This window comes from Oncorhynchus keta, chromosome 13 (assembly GCF_023373465.1).
Source record: "Oncorhynchus keta strain PuntledgeMale-10-30-2019 chromosome 13, Oket_V2, whole genome shotgun sequence".
Lineage (NCBI taxonomy): Eukaryota > Metazoa > Chordata > Actinopteri > Salmoniformes > Salmonidae > Oncorhynchus > Oncorhynchus keta.
The window spans coordinates 12,460,069-12,480,753 of record NC_068433.1 but is presented as its reverse complement, the minus strand read 5'-3'; the positions used below and the strand labels follow the sequence as shown (position 1 = coordinate 12,480,753).

Sequence of the window (20,685 nt, the reverse complement as noted above, 5' to 3'; positions counted from 1 at the left end):
TATAGTAGAGGTGTTATAGTAGAGGTGTTATAATAGAGGTGTTATAGTAGAGGTGTTATAGTAGAGGTGTTATAATAGAGGTGTTATAGTAGAGGTGTTATAGTAGAGGTGTTATAGTAGAGGTGTTATTGTAGAGGTGTTATTGTAGAGGTGTTATAGTAGAGGTGTTATAATAGAGGTGTTATAGTAGAGGTGTTATTGTAGAGGTGTTATTGTAGAGGTGTTATAATAGAGGTGTTATAGTAGAGGTGTTATAATAGAGGTGTTATAGTAGAGGTGTTATAATAGAGGTGTTATAATAGAGGTGTTATAGTAGAGGTGTTATAATAGAGGTGTTATTGTAGAGGTGTTATTGTAGAGGTGTTATAATAGAGGTGTTATAGTAGAGGTGTTATAGTAGAGGTGTTATAATAGAGGTGTTATAATAGAGGTGTTATAGTAGAGGTGTTATAATAGAGGTGTTATAATAGAGGTGTTATAGTAGAGGTGTTATAGTAGAGGTGTTATAATAGAGGTGTTATAATAGAGGTGTTATAATAGAGGTGTTATAATAGAGGTGTTATAGTAGAGGTGTTATAGTAGAGGTGTTATAGTAGAGGTGTTATTGTAGAGGTGTTATTGTAGAGGTGTTATAGTAGAGGTGTTATAATAGAGGTGTTATAGTAGAGGTGTTATAATAGAGGTGTTATAATAGAGGTGTTATAGTAGAGGTGTTATAATAGAGGTGTTATAGTAGAGGTGTTATAGTAGAGGTGTTATAATAGAGGTGTTATAATAGAGGTGTTATAGTAGAGGTGTTATAGTAGAGGTGTTATAATAGAGGTGTTATAATAGAGGTGTTATAATAGAGGTGTTATAGTAGAGGTGTTATATTAGAGGTGTTATAGTAGAGGTGTTATAGTAGAGGTGTTATAGTAGAGGTGTTATAATAGAGGTGTTATAGTAGAGGTGTTATAGTAGAGGTGTTATAGTAGAGGTGTTATAGTAGAGGTGTTATAGTAGAGGTGTTATAATAGAGGTGTTATAGTAGAGGTGTTATAGTAGAGGTGTTATAGTAGAGGTGTTATTGTAGAGGTGTTATTGTAGAGGTGTTATAGTAGAGGTGTTATAATAGAGGTGTTATAATAGAGGTGTTATAATAGAGGTATTATATTAGAGGTGTTATAGCAGAGGTGTTATAGCAGAGGTGTTATAGTAGAGGTGTTATAGTAGAGGTGTTATAGTAGAGGTGTTATAGTAGAGGTGTTATTGTAGAGGTGTTATAGTAGAGGTGTTATAATAGAGGTGTTATAATAGAGGTGTTATAATAGAGGTGTTATAATAGAGGTGTTATATTAGAGGTGTTATAGCAGAGGTGTTATAGTAGAGGTGTTATAGTAGAGGTGTTATAATAGAGGTGTTATAGTAGAGGTGTTATAGTAGAGGTGTTATAGTAGAGGTGTTATAATAGAGGTGTTATAGCAGAGGTGTTATAGTAGAGGTGTTATAGTAGAGGTGTTATAGTAGAGGTGTTATAGTAGAGGTGTTATAGTAGAGGTGTTATAATAGAGGTGTTATAATAGAGGTGTTATAATAGAGGTGTTATAGTAGAGGTGTTATAATAGAGGTGTTGTAATAGAGGTGTTATAATAGAGGTGTTATAGTAGAGGTGTTATTGTAGAGGTGTTATTGTAGAGGTGTTATTGTAGAGGTGTTATAGTAGAGGTGTTATAATAGAGGTGTTATAGTAGAGGTGTTATTGTAGAGGTGTTATAGTAGAGGTGTTATAGTAGAGGTGTTATAATAGAGGTGTTATAGTAGAGGTGTTATAATAGAGGTGTTATAATAGAGGTGTTATAGTAGAGGTGTTATAATAGAGGTGTTATAGTAGAGGTGTTATAATAGAGGTGTTATAATAGAGGTGTTATAGTAGAGGTGTTATAATAGAGGTGTTATAATAGAGGTGTTATAATAGAGGTGTTATAGTAGAGGTGTTATAATAGAGGTGTTATAATAGAGGTGTTATAATAGAGGTGTTATAGTAGAGGTGTTATAGTAGAGGTGTTATAGTAGAGGTGTTATAGTAGAGGTGTTATAGTAGAGGTGTTATAATAGAGGTGTTATAGTAGAGGTGTTATTGTAGAGGTGTTATAGTAGAGGTGTTATAGTAGAGGTGTTATAGTAGAGGTGTTATAATAGAGGTGTTATAATAGAGGTGTTATAGTAGAGGTGTTATAGTAGAGGTGTTATTGTAGAGGTGTTATTGTAGAGGTGTTATAGTAGAGGTGTTATAATAGAGGTGTTATAATAGAGGTGTTATAATAGAGGTGTTATATTAGAGGTGTTATAGCAGAGGTGTTATAGTAGAGGTGTTATAGTAGAGGTGTTATAGTAGAGGTGTTATAATAGAGGTGTTATAGTAGAGGTGTTATAGTAGAGGTGTTATAGTAGAGGTGTTATAGTAGAGGTGTTATAGTAGAGGTGTTATAATAGAGGTGTTATAGTAGAGGTGTTATTGTAGAGGTGTTATAGTAGAGGTGTTATAGTAGAGGTGTTATAATAGAGGTGTTATTGTAGAGTTTTTTTTTAGTCGTGAAATATCAGTAAAGTGTGATCTCTTCGCAGGTCTTGCTGTTGATGACTAGCAGGCAGCGATTTGGTATTTTTCTATACTCAGCTCGGATTAATGTCTGTTGATTCCTTTCCTCAGGTCCTAGAGGGCAAACCCATTTATGCAGACTGCTTCGGCAACCTGGTCCCTCTCACCAAGAGTGGCCAGCACCATCTCTTCAGCTTCTTTGCTTTCAAAGAGAACAGGCTGGCACTCTTCATCAAGGTTAACGTTACTCTACCATCTTTCAACACTCATCCATATAATTTACTTCATTACAAACTAGTAATTTATCGTATACTGTATGTTGATTGGTTGACTGACTGACGATAATGATGTCGATGATTCCACAGATCCGAGACAACACTCAGGATCCGTGTGGCCGTCTGTCCTTTATGAAAGAACCCCGGTCTTATAGAAGTCTGGCCCACAATGCTATATGCAACCTGAACATCACACTACCATCCTACTCAAAGGTGAGAACACCTTAACGCTTCCTCCCCCTGAACACACAGCTTAGGATACACCTCAGACCTGGAATTGTTCCTGACCATGTGACCTGTACAGGAACAAGTCTGAGTGCTGTATAGCACACCGACAGTTACCATTACATGCCTGAGTGTTCAGAATGTTGAAGGACAGATTCACCCATTTTTGAATGTTATAATGTTTTTGTGCATCTGTCTTTGAGCGAAGTTCTATCGATTCTCGGGGCCATTTCATGTTTTCTTGTGTATCTGTAGCTATTGCCGTTCAAGCAGGCATAATTTCGACCAGTATGACGTAGCACTGCGATAATGTCGCTCTCACTGCACTGGAAGGTAATTGGATTACGACTTTTAGATCGTGAAAACATATATCAAACATGTCAGATTTCACCACTGGCCAATGTCATATCTTCTCTCGAATGAGCCATTGATCATATTTTTGCGATATTCCTACCTCGAGAAATGTGTAATTTAACAGAGTCCCGGTCCACCACATTTCTCCTATTTTTCTGCCGCTTCAGTCCAGGGTGCATTGCATTTTGCCGCTATCAACATTATTATAACGACAAAATGAAACATTTGTTCACAAAAAGTATTGTTCCCACATATTCATGTTTTTTAACAATATCAATTATAGGAATTAGTGGTTTTGGTTTTAATTTTTCCTTTAAGTTAAAAAGATTGATTGACTTCAAGAATTACTGAGTATTCCAGTACCTAACTAGCATCTCCCACAGGTACATTATACAGGTGTGTTGTTTACATACTAACATGCAAAATATGCATATGTGACAGGCAATGACAGTTCTCATAGCATGTTATCTTCCTTTAAATTGGTGTTATATTGGGGTCATAACCTGTGACCAAGTCTGTTATTCTGTCTGTCTGTATGATTAAAATCATTACTACACCTGTTAACACTAGTACCACTGGGCCTGGAGGGACCCCCTTCAAGCTAACATTCTAACAGTGTAATTCATATATTTAATATATACCTATAGCAAAAATAATAATTTGGTTGTTTTTACGAAGGCCTTGGTTAACATTAGAATACAACTTGTATTTTATTTTAAATAACACAAATTTCATCGTCATTAGTTTCTGTTTCTGTATGTAAAAACACAAAAACACAAACATGTTCAATTTTATTCATGGAGTGCTCTTGTTACAACTATGAGAGCTTATTTTTATATCGATAAAATAAACTAAAATACCAGAACCACCAAGAAGCACAGTCAAATGATGAAAACTTCAGTAGCCTAAACATCATTATAAGAGCCAAGTAGCCTTGATAAACAGTGAAACTCGGCCCAAAGCAATAATAGCATTATAATGTATGTCGATATGACAGCAGTCAAAAATAGTATATTATTGTAAGCTTCTGATTGTGTGAATCTTCACACAATGACAGAAATTTGATTTAATTTAGCTGTTATCCCTTGTTGACACAATTGTTGTAACTTTCACTTGCTTGACACACTTTGACGTACCTTTGTTTGGTTGTAGTGCGTAATAGTATCCTGTTTTCTCCTGATTGTGTCCTTGTCAGATGTGTGCGTTACTGGTAGCAAAGTCAGGTGCAGGAGAGCAGAGATTTGTGAACAGGCGCACACTTTACCAGGTGTGCAGGGAACAAGACAAAACAAATGGATACATGAAAAATGGATCGGCGATGGCTAGAAAGACGGTGACGTCGACCACCGAACGCCACCCGAACAAGGGGAGGAGCCGACTTCGGCGGAAGTCATGACAGTGTTTTTGTTTTGTCATTCTTCTGCACCATTGTGGAATACAACTGCTGTGCAGTTGCCTTATTTTGAGCAAAGGGACGGGGCTCCGGACTCACTCTGTTCATGGTGCCGGCCGGACTTGCTTTCTTTGCAAGCAACTTGTTCGCCAATGACAAGTGAAGTGAAGTGAATAAATTGTCCATGGTGACATTGCTCTCCCTGCCAACATAATGTTCCACAAGCCTCATCAACACATTCTCAGACACTCGTGCCTGCTGCCTCGTGTGGTTATTTTCCAAGAGATTGAAAGCCGTTCAGCATGTACAATTACGCACGCTCTCACTGTGCCGCCTACTCCAAGTAGGCCAGGGTAGACTGATAAGACTTCTTTGATTTGGGGAACTGATATAAGGTACATAACATTTTAGGCCTATAATTAGAATGGATAAATGTGTCTCACCACCTGGATTCGGTTTTATGTACCAAAATTTGAAATAGTGTTTTTTACATTGGATAAAAGTAGAGACTCTGAGTTCTGAGCTACAAAATTGTATATCATACACTGCATTTGAGGAACAATGGGAAAGTGCTTCTGCTTTGAACATGGATAAACTTGTAACCTCACTTATGAGAAAATGGCCTTTGAATGTTTTGGTATCTAGTGAGGAGCTCTTCTTTGTCTACACCCATTCAGCATCGTCCCCACCCTCTTAAGTTTTAGCCCCACCCATCTCGTTTCGGGGTGCACACTTGACGCTCTGGCCAATGACTTGTTTACCTCTGGATAACATGAAAACAGCCTAACCAACCCTGCTGGCAACAATTTCATTATGCTTTTTTGCAGACGTTAACTGACACAGGTCATATTCAACGGGTGTTGTACACACATCACGTAACGTTAGCTAACGAGCCAGAGCTTTGAGGCAATTGTCAGGGGGATTATCAGGTGGGCACTGCACTTTCAACTGTTGGAAGAAGGGTGGGAAACCGTTCCATTTAATGACATGCCCTCCTAAAACTGGTTCTAACTCCAGTTTTGTTTGTGATAATAAGATTCTAACAACGACAGTGTGTTATATAGACTTATTTAGGAAAGTCAAGGACGAAGGGGGGCATGAGCAGTCAAAATGACTGTTTCAGCGGTTTTAGTGGTAACTGTGATTTATTAACTAACTACAAGCAACCAGCAGTACTATATGTAAGTACTGGTAGTTGTCCTATAGTGCAGCATGAATCCCTTCTCCTTTAATACTGATATTTTATGTTTACTCTGAACCACCCTACCATAAAACAACATTGATTGGCCACCTACCTTCAAGGACGTCACTATGGTAACTTTGCTTTGCCCACTCTCTTTTTTCTCTATCTGTCTATCTGTCTAACTGTCTTACTGTCTAACTATCTAACTATCTAACTATCTATCTATCTACCTATCTTTCTTTCTTTCTTTCTGCTTCTTGCACCCCAAAGGAATCTGATTCAGACCAAGAGGCTGAGGAAGAGGTAACATTGTGCCTCTCTCCCCATTTCTCCCCCACTAACTAGTGTTCATTTTGTAATGTTCTTTACATGCTCTTTTCAGGCTAGAAGCTTGTCACTAGACGTCCACTTCTTTGTCTGCCATTTAGCTCTTATATTAGGTATTAGAAAGGGCCATGTATTTATATATATATATATATAGTATATGGCTCTCCGTGTTCCATGTTATTACTGATCAATCATTGTGCTTGTTTTGTATTAGAGCATCCATCTTTAGATATTAGTAGCAGTTCAATGTCCAATTCTACTACTTATTTCCTTCGTGTAGCAAATGTGTACAAAATCTTGCCTAGATTATTCTTAAACAATGATTTAAATTATATTAATAGTGCAATTTCTGTATTCCTCTATACAGATCAACAGGACGCTTGAGAAATGTAAGTATTATACTATTCTTTGATAACTCCTTGAACATGGTTTTTTTCTCAGCTATACTAAAACTTTTATAGACATGCCGTTTAACTTTTAACTGTTATAATATGGCTGCATTACTCAAACATTATGACTCGAACATTTCTTTGATAAGTGCATTATAACCATGCCATATTTTTAGACATTGCTAATGATGTTATGCTAGCTGACCTTTGTAGAGAATGGTTAACCAGAGATAATGCATAAACGTTGAGCTTCATTAGGACCCTTGTTTGCGAACGCTGTAGCTGTATGCAATACTTTTTCAAAGTCCTTTTAAGTTCTACATGTTTTGTCTTTGTCACAAAAACAAAACAACACAAACTTTCACTCCACCGCACCTCAGCCAAGGTTTTACCAACAACTTCATCGGGCATGAACTTCATCCATTTCTCATGTCACACACCGCTGCACCAGTGTCTTCATGCTGACTCCCTCCTCTCTGCCATTTTGAATTTGGGACACATGGAGAGAGAGAGAGAGAGTTCAAACAAACTGCAATTCTTAACTTGTTGATGTTTATGTGACAACAGAATAGTACCCCCATAGTAATTCCCTAGTACCCTAATGGCAAAGCAAACTGTCGTCTATCTTTCCCAGCCCTCCAGATCCCATCCTTCATTCCCTACCCATATGTGGATCATATTTTCCCTTAGCATATAATTGATTAATTGATTGACTAATTGATCACTAATCATGGTCATGTGCCTCAGCATAGCTGGATATCTACATATTTATGCAACATACATAATATAGAATACATTTCTGTGTGCACTTACCTTCAAAACATACATGTACAGCACATACCGATCTTATATAAACAGATAGACAATGTAATGTACACAATGTTATTTGTTCAATTCAACTTCATTACGCTGAACAGTGTATGCATGACACATGTGGCAATTTGTGTACACATGTCATACATAATATGGAATTGATGCTTTAGACTACAACTCACCACACTATTGAATGTGAATACATAAATTAACCACTCTTTGATAAATGTAAAATGTAGATTTGCAAGTGTTTGCTAGTTTTATTTAATTAATTAATTGAATCACTTTCAATTTGCTCCACTCACTCTTCACCACAGGCTGCATGTCAAACTTTCCCCTTTGCTTTGCATGGAAATAACTTGGCTTTACATGAGCGTGTATGTGTGTGTTCCTGTGTCTGGGTGTGTGTCAAGTGTGAGAGTTATATTGACTCTTTGGTTTGCTTTAACATTGATCTTTGAATTACTTTTCAATCTCTATTTGAATTTGTTTTAATACACTGTTGCTACTCTTATTATGATTTTCCATTTACTCTTCAGTTATGTTTGAGAAATTTGTAAACGTTAGTGCAAGTTAGTTTAAGTTAGTTTAAGTTAGTTTAAGTTAGTATAAGTTAGTATAAGTTAGTATAAGTTAGTTTAAGTTAGTTCAAGTTAGTTCAAGTTAGTGCAAGTTAGTTTAAGTTAGTTTAAGTTAGTATAAGGAATGGATACAGTCCTCTAAAAGGACCACATGCCCTTCCTTTAAAACAATCCTGTTTTAGAACATACATTTCCTTAAAGGCCCAGTGCAGTCAAAAACGTGATTTTCTCATGTTTTACATATATATTTCCACACTGTGAGGTTGGAATAATGTTGTGGAATTGTGGAAATGATGATCATGCCCTTTTAGTGTAACAGCTGTTTGAAAAGACCGCCTGAAAGTTCCACCTGTTTTTGTGGGATGGAATTTTGGCCTGCCTAGTGACATCACCAGGCGGTAAATTAGTTAATAATATAATATAATATAATATAATATAATAATATATGCCATTTAGCAGACGCTTTTATCCAAAGCGACTTACAGTCATGTGTGCATACATTCTACGTATGGGTGGTCCCGGGGATCGAACCCACTACCCTGGCGTTACAAGCGCCATGCTCTACCAACTGAGCTACAGAAACATCTTGGTTCTGCAGTCATTAAACACAGTGGTCAGATCTTGGTTCTGCAGTCATTAAACACAGTGGTCAGATCTTGGTTCTGCAGTCACATTAAACACAGTGGTCAGTTCTAGGTTCTACAGTCAGAGGGGATGGTCAGTTCTAGGTTCTGCAGTCAGAGGGGATGGTCAGTTCTAGGTTCTGCAGTCAGAGGGGATGGTCAGTTCTAGGTTCTGCAGTCAGAGGGGATGGTCAGTTCTAGGTTCTGCAGTCAGAGGGTTAACAGACCAATACAAAATAAAAACCTCTCTGCCAAGGCAGCTAGTTTTCCGTTTGCCCTTCCTCACTCAGACCACTCGCAGACAGTCTTAGCAACAATCCAGCTATCACTGGCTTTCTTCTCTGAGGACAAAATAGCATTTTTAAAATTGTTTTTTAAAACATGTTTTTCTCTTTCTCTCTGTAGACAATCTTGAGATGTCTGTCTACCTATATGTTGTTATACCTTTGTTTGTTTCCCTGTTTCCTCATCTTTTGTTGATTTGTGGGTGTCTGGTGTTGCTCATCGTTTGTTTGATCGAGTTCTTATTTTAGATATGTTTGCGCTTTTGTGTTGTGAGCGTGAATGTGCAGAATATGTGTATAAGCAAGTTATTTCCTGCTCATTTCCTTCCCATCTTTATGATTTAGTTGGCTTTTTGCTTTGCTGCAGTATTTGCCACCAAAGAACCTCAGTGGATCAAAAGCCCCTTCCTGTGATACATTCTGTCGATGTCACTGTGACCCTGCTTTACCCTTTGAATCCTGAAAGTTTGAACTATTCCTGTTCCTGTCCTGACCACATTCTCCAATGTCTGTCTCTTTTTCATTTCAATTTCAATTTTTTTTGCACCTTAATTGTCCTCTTGCCAAAATGGAAGATGACGAAGACATTACGTCGACGACAGTCCAGAAAAGAGATCCGGACCTTCTCTCCGATGTGTCTGAGCTGAAACAAGACCTGATCAAAATGACCGCTATCCTAACCACGGATTCCACTGACAAATCCAGTTCTCTGGAAGGGAGCGGTCTGGAGAAAGGGGCTGAGGAGGTTCAGGGCGAGCCGTTTGAAATCATGGAGAAGGTCAAAGAGGATTTGGAGAAAGTGGGCAAGATACTCAGGAGTGGAACATTGGAGGGTGAGGTAGCAGAGGGGGCAGCAATAGCAGCCGGAATGAATGAAGAGTGGATCCTCCTCTCAGACTGTGAGATAGAGGAGGCCAAAAAGATGTCTTCCTTAGAACCCCAGGAACCTATTCTACATGAAGTCCGAGTCAACAGAGGGATTCCCAGACCTAAAGCCATCAAAGACGTGTCTGGCATGAACACACACCTGACTGGTGAACGCAAAGAATATCTCCTGGATGTACCTGAGGGCTCCAGTGCAGCAGCTCAGGAGGATGTGGTCCAAGAGAAATTCACAGAGGTCGTCCTGCGCAAAGGCGTGAAAAGAACCACAACGACAATAACAACAACAGCTACAATCAAAACTCCTGCTGTTGAACTCAAAAAGCCAGTCAGGAGGAAAGGAAAAGACCATGAACAGGCGGAGGAATCTACCTATGGGGATGCTCTCCTAAGTGCACCCACAGACCGTAAACCAGTGTCACCTGTGTCCCCAGTAGTTGAGGAGACCCCCATTGGGTCCATAAAAGACAAAGTCAAAGCCCTTCAGCAGAAAGTGGAGGCAGAGCAGAAGGGTCAAAAGCCAACTCGCACCAAACCCTCAAAGGTTGCAGTGGAGAGCAAAATCCCTCAAAGGACCGAAGAAACCACCCTTAAATTGAAACAGAGCCCTGCAAAACAGGACACCGCTAAACAGGGCCACCCTAAGTTCCCCAAAACTGAGACTGAGAAGCTGCAGGAGACTATGTCAGTAAGGGAGCTCATGCGATCCTTCCAAAAGGGGCTGGACCCCTCAAAGAAAAAGTCTGGACTTTTCGAACTCAAAACCCACACCTCTACAGAGCATGAAACAACAGAATCAGAATTACAGCCCAAACAGTCAAAATCCACTATCAAAGCCACCACAATCCGTTACGAACGGGAAGTATCACTGGACGCCATTCCTGACGAGCACCACAGAGCCAAAGATGAGCAAATTAGCCCACATAGAAAGCACTCCAAAGACTTTGGTGCTGAAATTAAAGCAGAGCTTGAGGACAATCCAGAGTACCAACAGTTTAAGCAGACCTCTGTAGACGGTAGTCCTGCTGCCCAGTCAGACCTAACTGAAACCGTAGAGTTTCTGAATATTTCCCTCTATGATAGCTCTGATAGTTTGAAACATGAGAGCGTGGCAGACTCTCCCAGTGTCAGCCTGGGTGATGGTAGTCCTCCTCACCTTAGCTCAGAGGATAGCCTTAAACACGAGGGCTTAGCCACCCCTGGAACAAGCCCTGACAGTCTCTCCCTCTCTCCAAAAAATGCTGACCAGTCCACTAAAAACTCAACAGCTGCTACTATAGCTGTCAAAGGTGACAATAAAATCAAGGACAAGTCTGGAGACTCCGGTGTGGGGACCACTGATGACCAGCCATCAACGGAAATTACCCTTCCTGTCTCTCCCAGTGAGGCTGCAGACGACCGCACCACGAGTGAGTCCATATATTTTCAGACGGGCGAGTCTAAGCCATCTAAAACGAGAAAGCTTACAAATAGAGTTTCAGAGACTTTAGAGAGCTTCCTTAGGGATGAGGAGAGCCCTGTTGACAAGCTAGCATCAGCTGTAGCTATGACCCTTGCTTCTAGTTCCTCTACCCAGCATCAAGGAAGCTTAGAATTGCCTTTAAAAGACCCAGATACCCTCAGTCCCTTAGCCGACGAATCTTTGACCATAAGCCACAGAGACTCTCTAGACGAGGATAGTCCCCTCATGGAAGACGACTCCTCCCATAGGACCCCAGACTCCATCGAGCCCAGCCCAACAAAGGAATCCCCCTGTTGTGACTCCTTAGAAAGCAGCCCTGTAGAGCAGAAAACGTTCCCTCCTGTTCTAGATCAGCCCAGTGGGTCCTCTAGACACCCAGAACCCACCAAAGCCTCAGACTTCCCCCCAGACGTGTTGCGTAGTAGGCTACGCAGGGACCAGGAGGCTAGTGCCAACGATGATGACAGTATCGAGCAGACTTCGTCCCAGATGGAAAGTTCTGGTAAGAGTCCCCTCTCCCCCGAAACCCCTAGTTCTGAAGAGGTAAGTTATGAGGTAAACCCCAAAACCCCTGACCACATGTACCTATCTGTGGTGTCCATACCAGCTTTCATCCCCGAATACTCAGAGGAAGAGGATGATGAGGCAGAAGCACAGAGGAAATTCATCCCAGAGGATGAGATGTTTAAAATGTCAGCCCCCAAAAAAACATTTGAGGAAGTGGACCAGGACACCAGAGCCAAAAAGAACTCTAGAAAATATATAATTGCCTTGGCAGGTGATGAAGCAGGGGATGATAGCTTCAAAACAGTTGAACTAGAGTCTGCAAATGAGAGTGGGCTCAATAGGGCCAAGGAGACCTCAGAGTTAGCTCTTTCTGTTGAATCCCTTATTAAAGTACAACCTCCCTCTCCTTTTCCAGCAGGTGTGCATGAAGGAATCCACCACACAGAAGCCAAGAGCACAGCTACAATGGTAGCAGTGGAGGGACCTCAATCTGTCTCAGAGCAGCATGTCCCACAATCAGTTCAGTCACGCAAAGACATGGATGACATGGAAGACAGTTTAGCTAAAACGGTTACCGTGTCTTCTAGCTCTGAGGGGGCTGCAAACATAACCGATGAGCAGAAGGAGGAAAGTTTGAGGAAATCAAGGGAAAGCCAGGAGGATGATCGGGGAGGGAAAGAAGCAGATGCAGGCAGTCTGCAGACAGCTGCTGTAAAAGCTCCCTGTCAAATAGAGAGTAATATAACTGACGAAGTGAAAGGAGATCACAGGAGGCACTCAGGAGCCCCTGAGGTAGAAACGTCCTCCACTGCCGTCATTGGACAAGTGAGGGAAACATTCAAACCCGAGATCTGTATCTACGATGACACAGAGGAAGACGATGAGGAAGAGGAACCTCCCAGAACCGAGTCAAAGGGCGTAACCGCCAGAGCAGAGGCAGACCCTTGGAGTGCCATGCGCGAAGACGATGATGCTTTTGCAGCCCGCGTCAAAGAGGAAGAACAGAAGATCTTGGGTCTGATTGTAGACCGGCCGTCCCAGGGGGAAACCCCGGACACCACCCCAGGAAGGAGCCCCACGGAGGAAAGCACGCCAACCAGCGAGCCCAATCCATTCCTCTTCCAAGAGGGGAAGCTCTTTGAGATGACTCGGAGCGGAGCTATTGACATGACCAAAAGGAGCTATGAGGACGAGGGCTTTGCCTTCTTCCAGATAGGCGAGCAGCCCCTAGAGGAGGCGCTAGCTAAACATGTCAAAGATGAGCCAGGAGATAGAGGAGTCCAAACAGAAAGTGAAATCGGACTCAACCTGACTCTGCAAATAAAAGTGGAGGAAGACGAGGAACAGGCGAAAGATGCTTCAGATCCCACACACCTTGCCTCGACAGAGGACGATCAGAAAGGCAGTGAAGCTGCAGCAGCCTCCCCCTCAAAATCAGATGCCTCTAAGTCTAGAATCCCTAGAATGGGTCTTTCTGCCTCAGCTAAGACCACTAAGAAAGACAAAGACCCAGTATCACCAGAGTCTCCTGAAACTGTAGAGGTGAAACCAGACATAATTGTAGAGGAGACCCCCCTAGAGGTAGAAGCTAGTTCCCTCAATCCAATGATAACAGATGTTGAGACAGCAGTAACCACTGTCACTCGATCAGTGTACCCAGAACAGGACCAAGAGTCCTCTGACTCCTCTCCAGAGGAGCAGCATTCGGTCATAGAACTCCCCCAAACCACAGAAAAGACCAAAACCCCAACTTCTACTGAAAAGGTTCCAAAGATCCCAACTAAAACACCAGCCAAGGCTGGCCCCCAAAGTCAGATTAAAACTGCTTCCTCCTTTACATCCCCTGCATCCCCCTCTTCAGCTAGTCCTAAAAAAGAGACTCCTGCTTTAGAGTCCAAATCGAGAATACCTGTCAAGGGCAAGGCTAGCCCTGTCAAGCCTGAGCCATCAGTTAAACGTACTGAGTCATCCCAGGACGCAAAGCTCAAGGTCCCAGTAAAAAAGGACTTGAGGAGAAAGTCTGAGACAGATACAGGTCCCTCTGCTGTACCCAAAACCAAGACGTCGTCTTCCAAAGCCAAGAGCTTCTGTGAGGCAGACAAGTCATCATCTAAAAAGGACCTGGGTCGTCCCATGAGCGATGACTACTCCACCAAGACAAAGTCGGGCTTTGGTTTCCAATCTAGGCTGCCAGTTAGAGGCAAGCTTGGTCAGACATCTCACACTTCCACCCCCACCAAAGACGAAAGCGAGACGTGCAAGAAGTCTATAGAGTTTGTTGATAAGATTAGCGACAAAGTTACAAAGCTAGTTGAGAGATTTCCTCAGGACGAGAAAAACAAAGAGCAGGAGGCTGCTGTCTCGAATGATGAGAGCAGCGGCATAGACCCTTCTGTCATAGAGAGAGAGACTTTTCCCGAAATACAGTTCCCTGCTTCCGGAGATGTCTATCCCATTAGACCCCTGTGGGATGACCCTGTTGACACGCAGATGCAACGGATTCCCGACGATACAATCAGAAGTCAAGGTACCCCCCCTCCTTAAGGGGCTCGTTCTCTCTCTCTCTATTGTGCGTTGCTAGCGTGCTAGCCGTAAACGGTGCCGCTTCTCTGTGTCTTGTAGCTAAGGTGACGTGTAACTAAAGAGTCTTTGTGGTTGCTTCTGTGGTGTTTGAGCTGTGTCTTGTGTTTGTGGTTGTGTCTCTTTTCTTTTTTCTCTTTTTTTATCTCGAGTGACTTAGGCAGGGAATCATTTAAATAATTGAAGGATTGAAGGATCAGTTTTATTTTGATGTCACTGACATAATTTGTCATAGTCAGATTTAGTATCAAATATATTTTCTTAACCAAATTAGGCTGTAGGAGTAAAGCTGAATTATATAAAATGAGGGAAGAAACCACAATCATTTTTCCTGAGCTGTTACAATGTTGTTGCTGTTGAACTTCTGCAATTGATTTCAATGCCATTTGTTTAAAAAAGAATTAGTTTACAGTCCTGAAAATTGCACGGGGATCACTTTTATGGTATTGCTAATCTATGAACCAACATCATAGTGTAATAAGAAGCTATACACCAAATACATGTCCATTTCAGTTACTGATACCTTCAAATAGTTAACCTTATTGCACCACCGAGCACAATAAAACCAGCGAAGACGTTTTCCTCATGTGCTCAGTTGAAGATAGTGTTTTCTTTCTAACGTGAATGTGCCTTTGCCTGTCCATCCTTGTGCGGCCAATCCTCTCACGGCTCTCCTGCTGTTGTGGTGGCATTTACAGTAGATTCCCAGCATGAAGCCGAGAGGAAAGAGGAACGGTTGGAAATAATAGCCGACCACCTGGGCTTCAGTTGGACGGGTGAGTGGAACACCAGGCATATCGGTACTCAGTGTCAGAAACGATAATCACTTCCCAGTAATTTTGAAAAATGTTCCAACTAACATTGCATATTTAACACTGAAAATTGTCCTATAAGTGTCTGTGGTTGCTATTCTCAAAAAATGTATATGTTATCTGATATGCCAGATGTTTCCAGTATTGGATTTACATCAATCCTTTTTTAAATCACATCATAATATTTGTCTATTTTCGGGTGTGTTTTCCAGAGCTGGCTCGAGAACTGGAGTTCAGTGAGGAGAAAGTCAATCTAATAAGGCTTGAGAACCCCAATTCACTACAGGACCAAAGCCACGCCCTGCTGAAGCTCTGGACTGGCAGGGAGGGTAAAAATGTCACAGGTACATTGATCTATCCGCTCTTTATTGTATTCAGAATATTCAGTGACATTTAGAATATTTGTCATAGGGGCCTCCCAAGTGGTGCAGTGGTCTAAGGCACTGCACTGCATCACAGTGCTAGTACGAGAGATCCTGGTTCGAGTCCAGGCTCTGTCACAGCCGGCCGTGACTGGGAGACCCATGGTGCGGCACACAATTGGCCCAGCGTCGTCCGGGTTAGGGGAGGGCTTGGCCGGCAGGCATGTTCCTGCCCCATCGCACATCAACAACTCGTGGCGGGCTGGGCGCAATGCACGCTGACACGGTTGCCAGGTGTACGGTGTTTCCTTCAACACATTGGTGCAACTGGTTTCCAGGTTAAGTGGGCATTGTGTCAAGAAGCATTGCATCCCAATGGCTTTACTATGACCATTTTGTCAAATTGTTTTCCCACAGAAACATCACTGATCAAAAGACTAACCAAAATCAACAGAATGGACATTGTCCACCTCATCGAAACCAAGATGGTCAAGTCCACCCAGGAGGACACATCACACAGCTATGCAGAGATTGAGAGGACCATTGCACTGGATCACAGTGAAGGTACAGTACAGTGTATTAACAAGTGGAATGGGAATGTTCTATGTTGACTGTCATGAGACAGTAAACCTCATGTCATTTTGCGAAACACCATTTTTTAAACTATGTCAGAAAGATCACAGGTTAATAACGATGTTCATATTTATGCCTGTCCAGGTTTCTCTGCCCTCCAAGAGGACATAGACAGTCCGCGGCCAGGCAGGCGTACAGACAGCACCCCCAGTGGGCCAGGGTCCAGGCAGGGGCCCCTCGTGGTGTCAGAGGAGAACCTCTCCTCCAGCATTTCATCACATCACGAGACTTCAGGGCGGGTGGAGACAGACGAATCAGTAACAGGCCTCCTGAGACACGTCCAGAAGGAGAAGCTGCAGAAAGAGATGGATTCGACACAGTAAGTCAGTGGGACAGTATAACAGGGAAGTACTGAGTGAAAAATAAATTAGTTAAGAGGTCTTATATTGTTTTGGAGGGTTTGCTGGTACATACATGTTGTATGGTTGTAGAAACAAACAGTTAATTAAGATATTGATTTGCGTTGTTAAAATCTATCTCTCTCTGTGATGGAGGGAGATAGAGAGAGTCCGACAGAAAGAGGGACAGACAGAAAGAGGGACCAACAGAAAGAGGGACTTGGGAGACTTCAAAGGGGATTAGATGTTTGACCTTGTTATTGTTTTGTTCCTCAGTCCTGTGGGCGGTACATCAGATACTGGACCGGAGAAGGCTGAGTCACTACATATGGGCACTTTCAAACAAGTAAGTCCCTTCTTCACCTTGTACCGCACCTCCCCCTACCAGCTCACCTCTCACGTCCTAGATCCTGTCTACAAAGGGCCCACCCCTCCCCCCTCGCCCTCTCTATCTGTCAAGCATTCTGAGGACGGAGCACAGGGAGGTGCAGAGTGGGGTGAGGGGTCAACTCAGCCCCCCCAGGCTGAAAGCGACAACAAATGGGTGTTGTCACCAACGAGTCACCAACAGTCGCCCACAAGAAGTCGTAGGCGTGTCTGTGGGAGCCGTCCGTTGTCCATGACCGACTTCGAGGACAGTCTGACTGAATGTGACCAGGCCGAGCCAGACTTCAGTGAGCTGTCTGTGGAGCTAAAGCAAACCTCAGAGGACTACACTTACCTCTCCACCACCTCTGTCACTATGACAACGGAACGGGTCACAGAGAACATCAGTATTACAGCCAAGCCCATAAATGTACCACAGTCTACTCAGCTGCCTCAGTCTTCTGAGGTGGTACGACCCAAAGAGACACATAAGATATTCTCAAAGGATCATATTGACGAGGTGTCACACAGACTTTACAAAGTCCTGTTTGGGTATGTAGTGAAGTCAACTAGTAAAGGAACCGGGAAAACACCAATGGAATTGGATGAAGTAGCGGGTACTTACAGAGCCAGCCCGGTTTATGCAGAGGATTCCCCTACCTCCATGCCTTTGATTGATGTAGACCAGGCTGAGCTTTACGTCAGACCTGTAGATATCAGTCCCTTGATCCCAGAGTCTATCTCCTTTGAGGTGGGTAAGGAATCCCAGACAATAGCTCAAACATCATCTGAGGTGTCAAGAACCACTCTCATTTCAGATTCGGTCAAAGTAAAATCCATTGTCAGCACTGCATTAATCCAGATGTCACATGAATCAACTGCTGAGCCCCCAGGAGAGGTGTTAGATCCTCCAGTGGCTGACTCCAGATCAGCCAAATCTGTTATACCGGAGGTAGAGTACAGTTTTGCGATAACCTTACCTATCACTCAACATAAGCCTTCAAGTCAGGAGGAAGCCTTTGTTACATTATTATCAGAGTCATTCATGCCTTTGGTGCCAGAATCTACAGCCTCCGAAACCGAAAAAAAGTCTTCATCACCTGACTCAGGGTCTGAGTATGCTACTAAATTTGTAGTTTCAATGCATGATCGATCGTCTTCGCCAGAGTCAGTGACTTCAGATGATAGGTCTGGGTTCCAATCACCTGACTCACCTATACTAGAGTATCGCCCGTCAACACCTGATTCATCCATACTGTTGACTGAGAGTAGAGCCTCATCCCCTGAATCACTGTCATCCGTTACTGAACTTAGGCTTCTTTTGCCTGACTCGTCCATACCTAATTTTAGACCCCTGTCTCCTTTACCATCCCCTGAGATTAAATGGGAAACTGCAAAATTACCTGCTTATGCCTCTGGACAAATGTTTAGGCCATTGACATCTATGGTTCCAAACAAGGGAGAGTTTACCAGAGCGATATCTCCAGGTAGTGAAAGTAGTTATTGTCGATCTATTTCACCTGAATCTGTCATTTACGAAGCTGAAGACAGAGCATCGTCTCCTGAATCAGTAATTCTGGAAACAGTGAGGTGGCATTTTTCATCAGATAGACCACTATCTCCTGAAGAGGATTTACAGAAGAGGGTATCATCACCTGAATCTACCGGGTCAGTCAATGAACATAGACCCCTATCCCCTGATTCTCCTGTACCTGAGTTTAGACAGGTGATACCTCAATCGGTTATCTCCACTTCGGGATACAGATCATTCTCACCTGAATCAGAGACTTCAGTGACTTCAGAAACTGAATGTATACCATTGGAGGCTTTTGCCTTTTGGCAGAGACCAGACTCACCTGAGTCTTCAAGATCAGTAGATGAAGATATATTTCTGTCTCCAGATTCACCAGTTCCACAATGTTGGCAATCTGAACCCATTGCTTTAGTGACGTTCTGTAGATCATCATCATCCCAGTCTATATTTTCAGATGTAGATTATGAAACTGCACCCTTAGTTTCATTACTTTATAAAGATAGACCTTCATCATCTGAATCAGTAGCATCGATAGATGAGTACAGAGCGCTATCACATGAATCACCTATACCTCAGTTTCGACACTTATTAACCGACTCTATTGTTGATTATAGATCAGATTCATCTAAATCAGTATTGTCAGACACTGAATATGTTCTAATGTCGCTGGAGTCTATACCTGCAGCTCATAGATCAGATTCACCTGAAGCTTTAGACTTTGAAAAGGAGATCACGTATCCAACGTTGACCAAATTGGAATCCTCTAAACCCCTTGTTTTTCCATCCGTGACAAAAGCAAAGTTGACACTTGTTCAAGAAAAATTACAATTGGCAGCAGAATCATTTGAAGCCATTAAACCTAACCCTGTAATGTCAGAACCTGCTATTTCAACAGACATGCAAAATATACATCCAGATATACAGCAGTCCACTGAAAAGGTCAAAAGTAAACTCAATCCATTGTCGGCAAAGACGAAACCCGCAAAAAAAATTAACTCAAAGTCCGCCAAAATTGATCCAGCATCTGAATCAGAGACCGAAATTCCTGCTGAAATACAATTATCTGAGTCAGCATTACCTTCTACAAACCCACCTCCAACGAAACCTGCAGAACTTGTAACTGCACCTAAACCAGCACTACCCGAATCTACTAAACCTGAACCTCACAAAGGACTATCAGTACCTGATGTAGCTCAACCTTCAGAAGACCAACACATGGTACTATGCGTGTCACCAATAACTGTAACTGAATCAGGTGTATATGTCCCTGAAAGTCCACCAATCATATTCAAGTACACAGCTCCACCCTTTCTGGAATCTAGTAAACCTGAACCTCTATTAGGTCTATCAGCCACTGGTGACGAGGCTCAACCTCCAGAAGATCACGACATGGTACTATGCGTGTCACCAATAACTGTAACTGAATCAGGTATTAATGTCGCTGAAAGTTCACCAATATTAACCAAGTCCTCAACTGCACCATTATTTGAATTTAGTCAAACTGAACCTCAAAAAGGATTATTAGTACCTGCCTTGGCTCAATCTTCATCTGTATCACCATCTGTGTCACCAATAACAGTATCCGAATCAGGGACGCATGTCCTTCCATCAGCAATACTAGTGCCAGAGTACAGACTTGTGTATGATGCAGAACTTTGGAAGCTTATCTCTCAAGTAAATGATCCACAATATGTAGGAGAAACCTACTGTAGTAAAACAGGTGTGTTTGAGTATGCTGGACAAAGAATAGAGTATGAGGTGACATCGGAACCTGAACGTAAATCGTTATCAATAGATTCTCCAGCTGAGGAGTATGACTCTAAGTCACTGTCACCGGAGTCATTATCAGAGTACAGACCCATGTCATCTTCATCCCTGATGCTGTTGGAGGATATTAAAACAATGTCTCCTGCGTCTACAGGAACAATGAATAGGTCATTGTCACCAGATTCTCCCGTACCCAAATATTCACCATTGTTCTGTGAAGCTGTTCAGTTTCACCATAGGTCATCATCACCTGAATCGTTACCAGATGATGAGGTTTCTGAGATATTTGAGTCAAGATTTGTAGCTATTGAAGGTAGACCCTTATCACCTGAGTCGACTGGATCAGTCAGTGAGAATAGCTCACTTTCAAAAGACAAAGACATGGTACCTTGTGTGTCACCAATAACGGTAACTGAA

The 20,685-nt window shown here is 42.2% G+C and overlaps 1 protein-coding gene across 1 annotated transcript in view; it reads left to right on the top strand.

The window, feature by feature from the left end:
* Nucleotides 1-20,685, top strand: part of LOC118391878 (ankyrin-2-like) — a 155,572-nt gene that overhangs the window by 110,972 nt on the left and 23,915 nt on the right. The window contains exons 35-45 of the mRNA XM_052459369.1: nucleotides 2,690-2,815; nucleotides 2,944-3,066; nucleotides 6,279-6,311; nucleotides 6,703-6,724; nucleotides 9,601-11,871; nucleotides 12,292-14,403; nucleotides 15,155-15,232; nucleotides 15,481-15,612; nucleotides 16,048-16,194; nucleotides 16,348-16,582; nucleotides 16,878-16,947. Of these exons, the coding sequence (XP_052315329.1) occupies nucleotides 2,690-2,815; nucleotides 2,944-3,066; nucleotides 6,279-6,311; nucleotides 6,703-6,724; nucleotides 9,601-11,871; nucleotides 12,292-14,403; nucleotides 15,155-15,232; nucleotides 15,481-15,612; nucleotides 16,048-16,194; nucleotides 16,348-16,582; nucleotides 16,878-16,947 (5,349 nt within the window). The remainder of the gene's footprint in view (nucleotides 1-2,689; nucleotides 2,816-2,943; nucleotides 3,067-6,278; nucleotides 6,312-6,702; nucleotides 6,725-9,600; nucleotides 11,872-12,291; nucleotides 14,404-15,154; nucleotides 15,233-15,480; nucleotides 15,613-16,047; nucleotides 16,195-16,347; nucleotides 16,583-16,877; nucleotides 16,948-20,685) is intronic.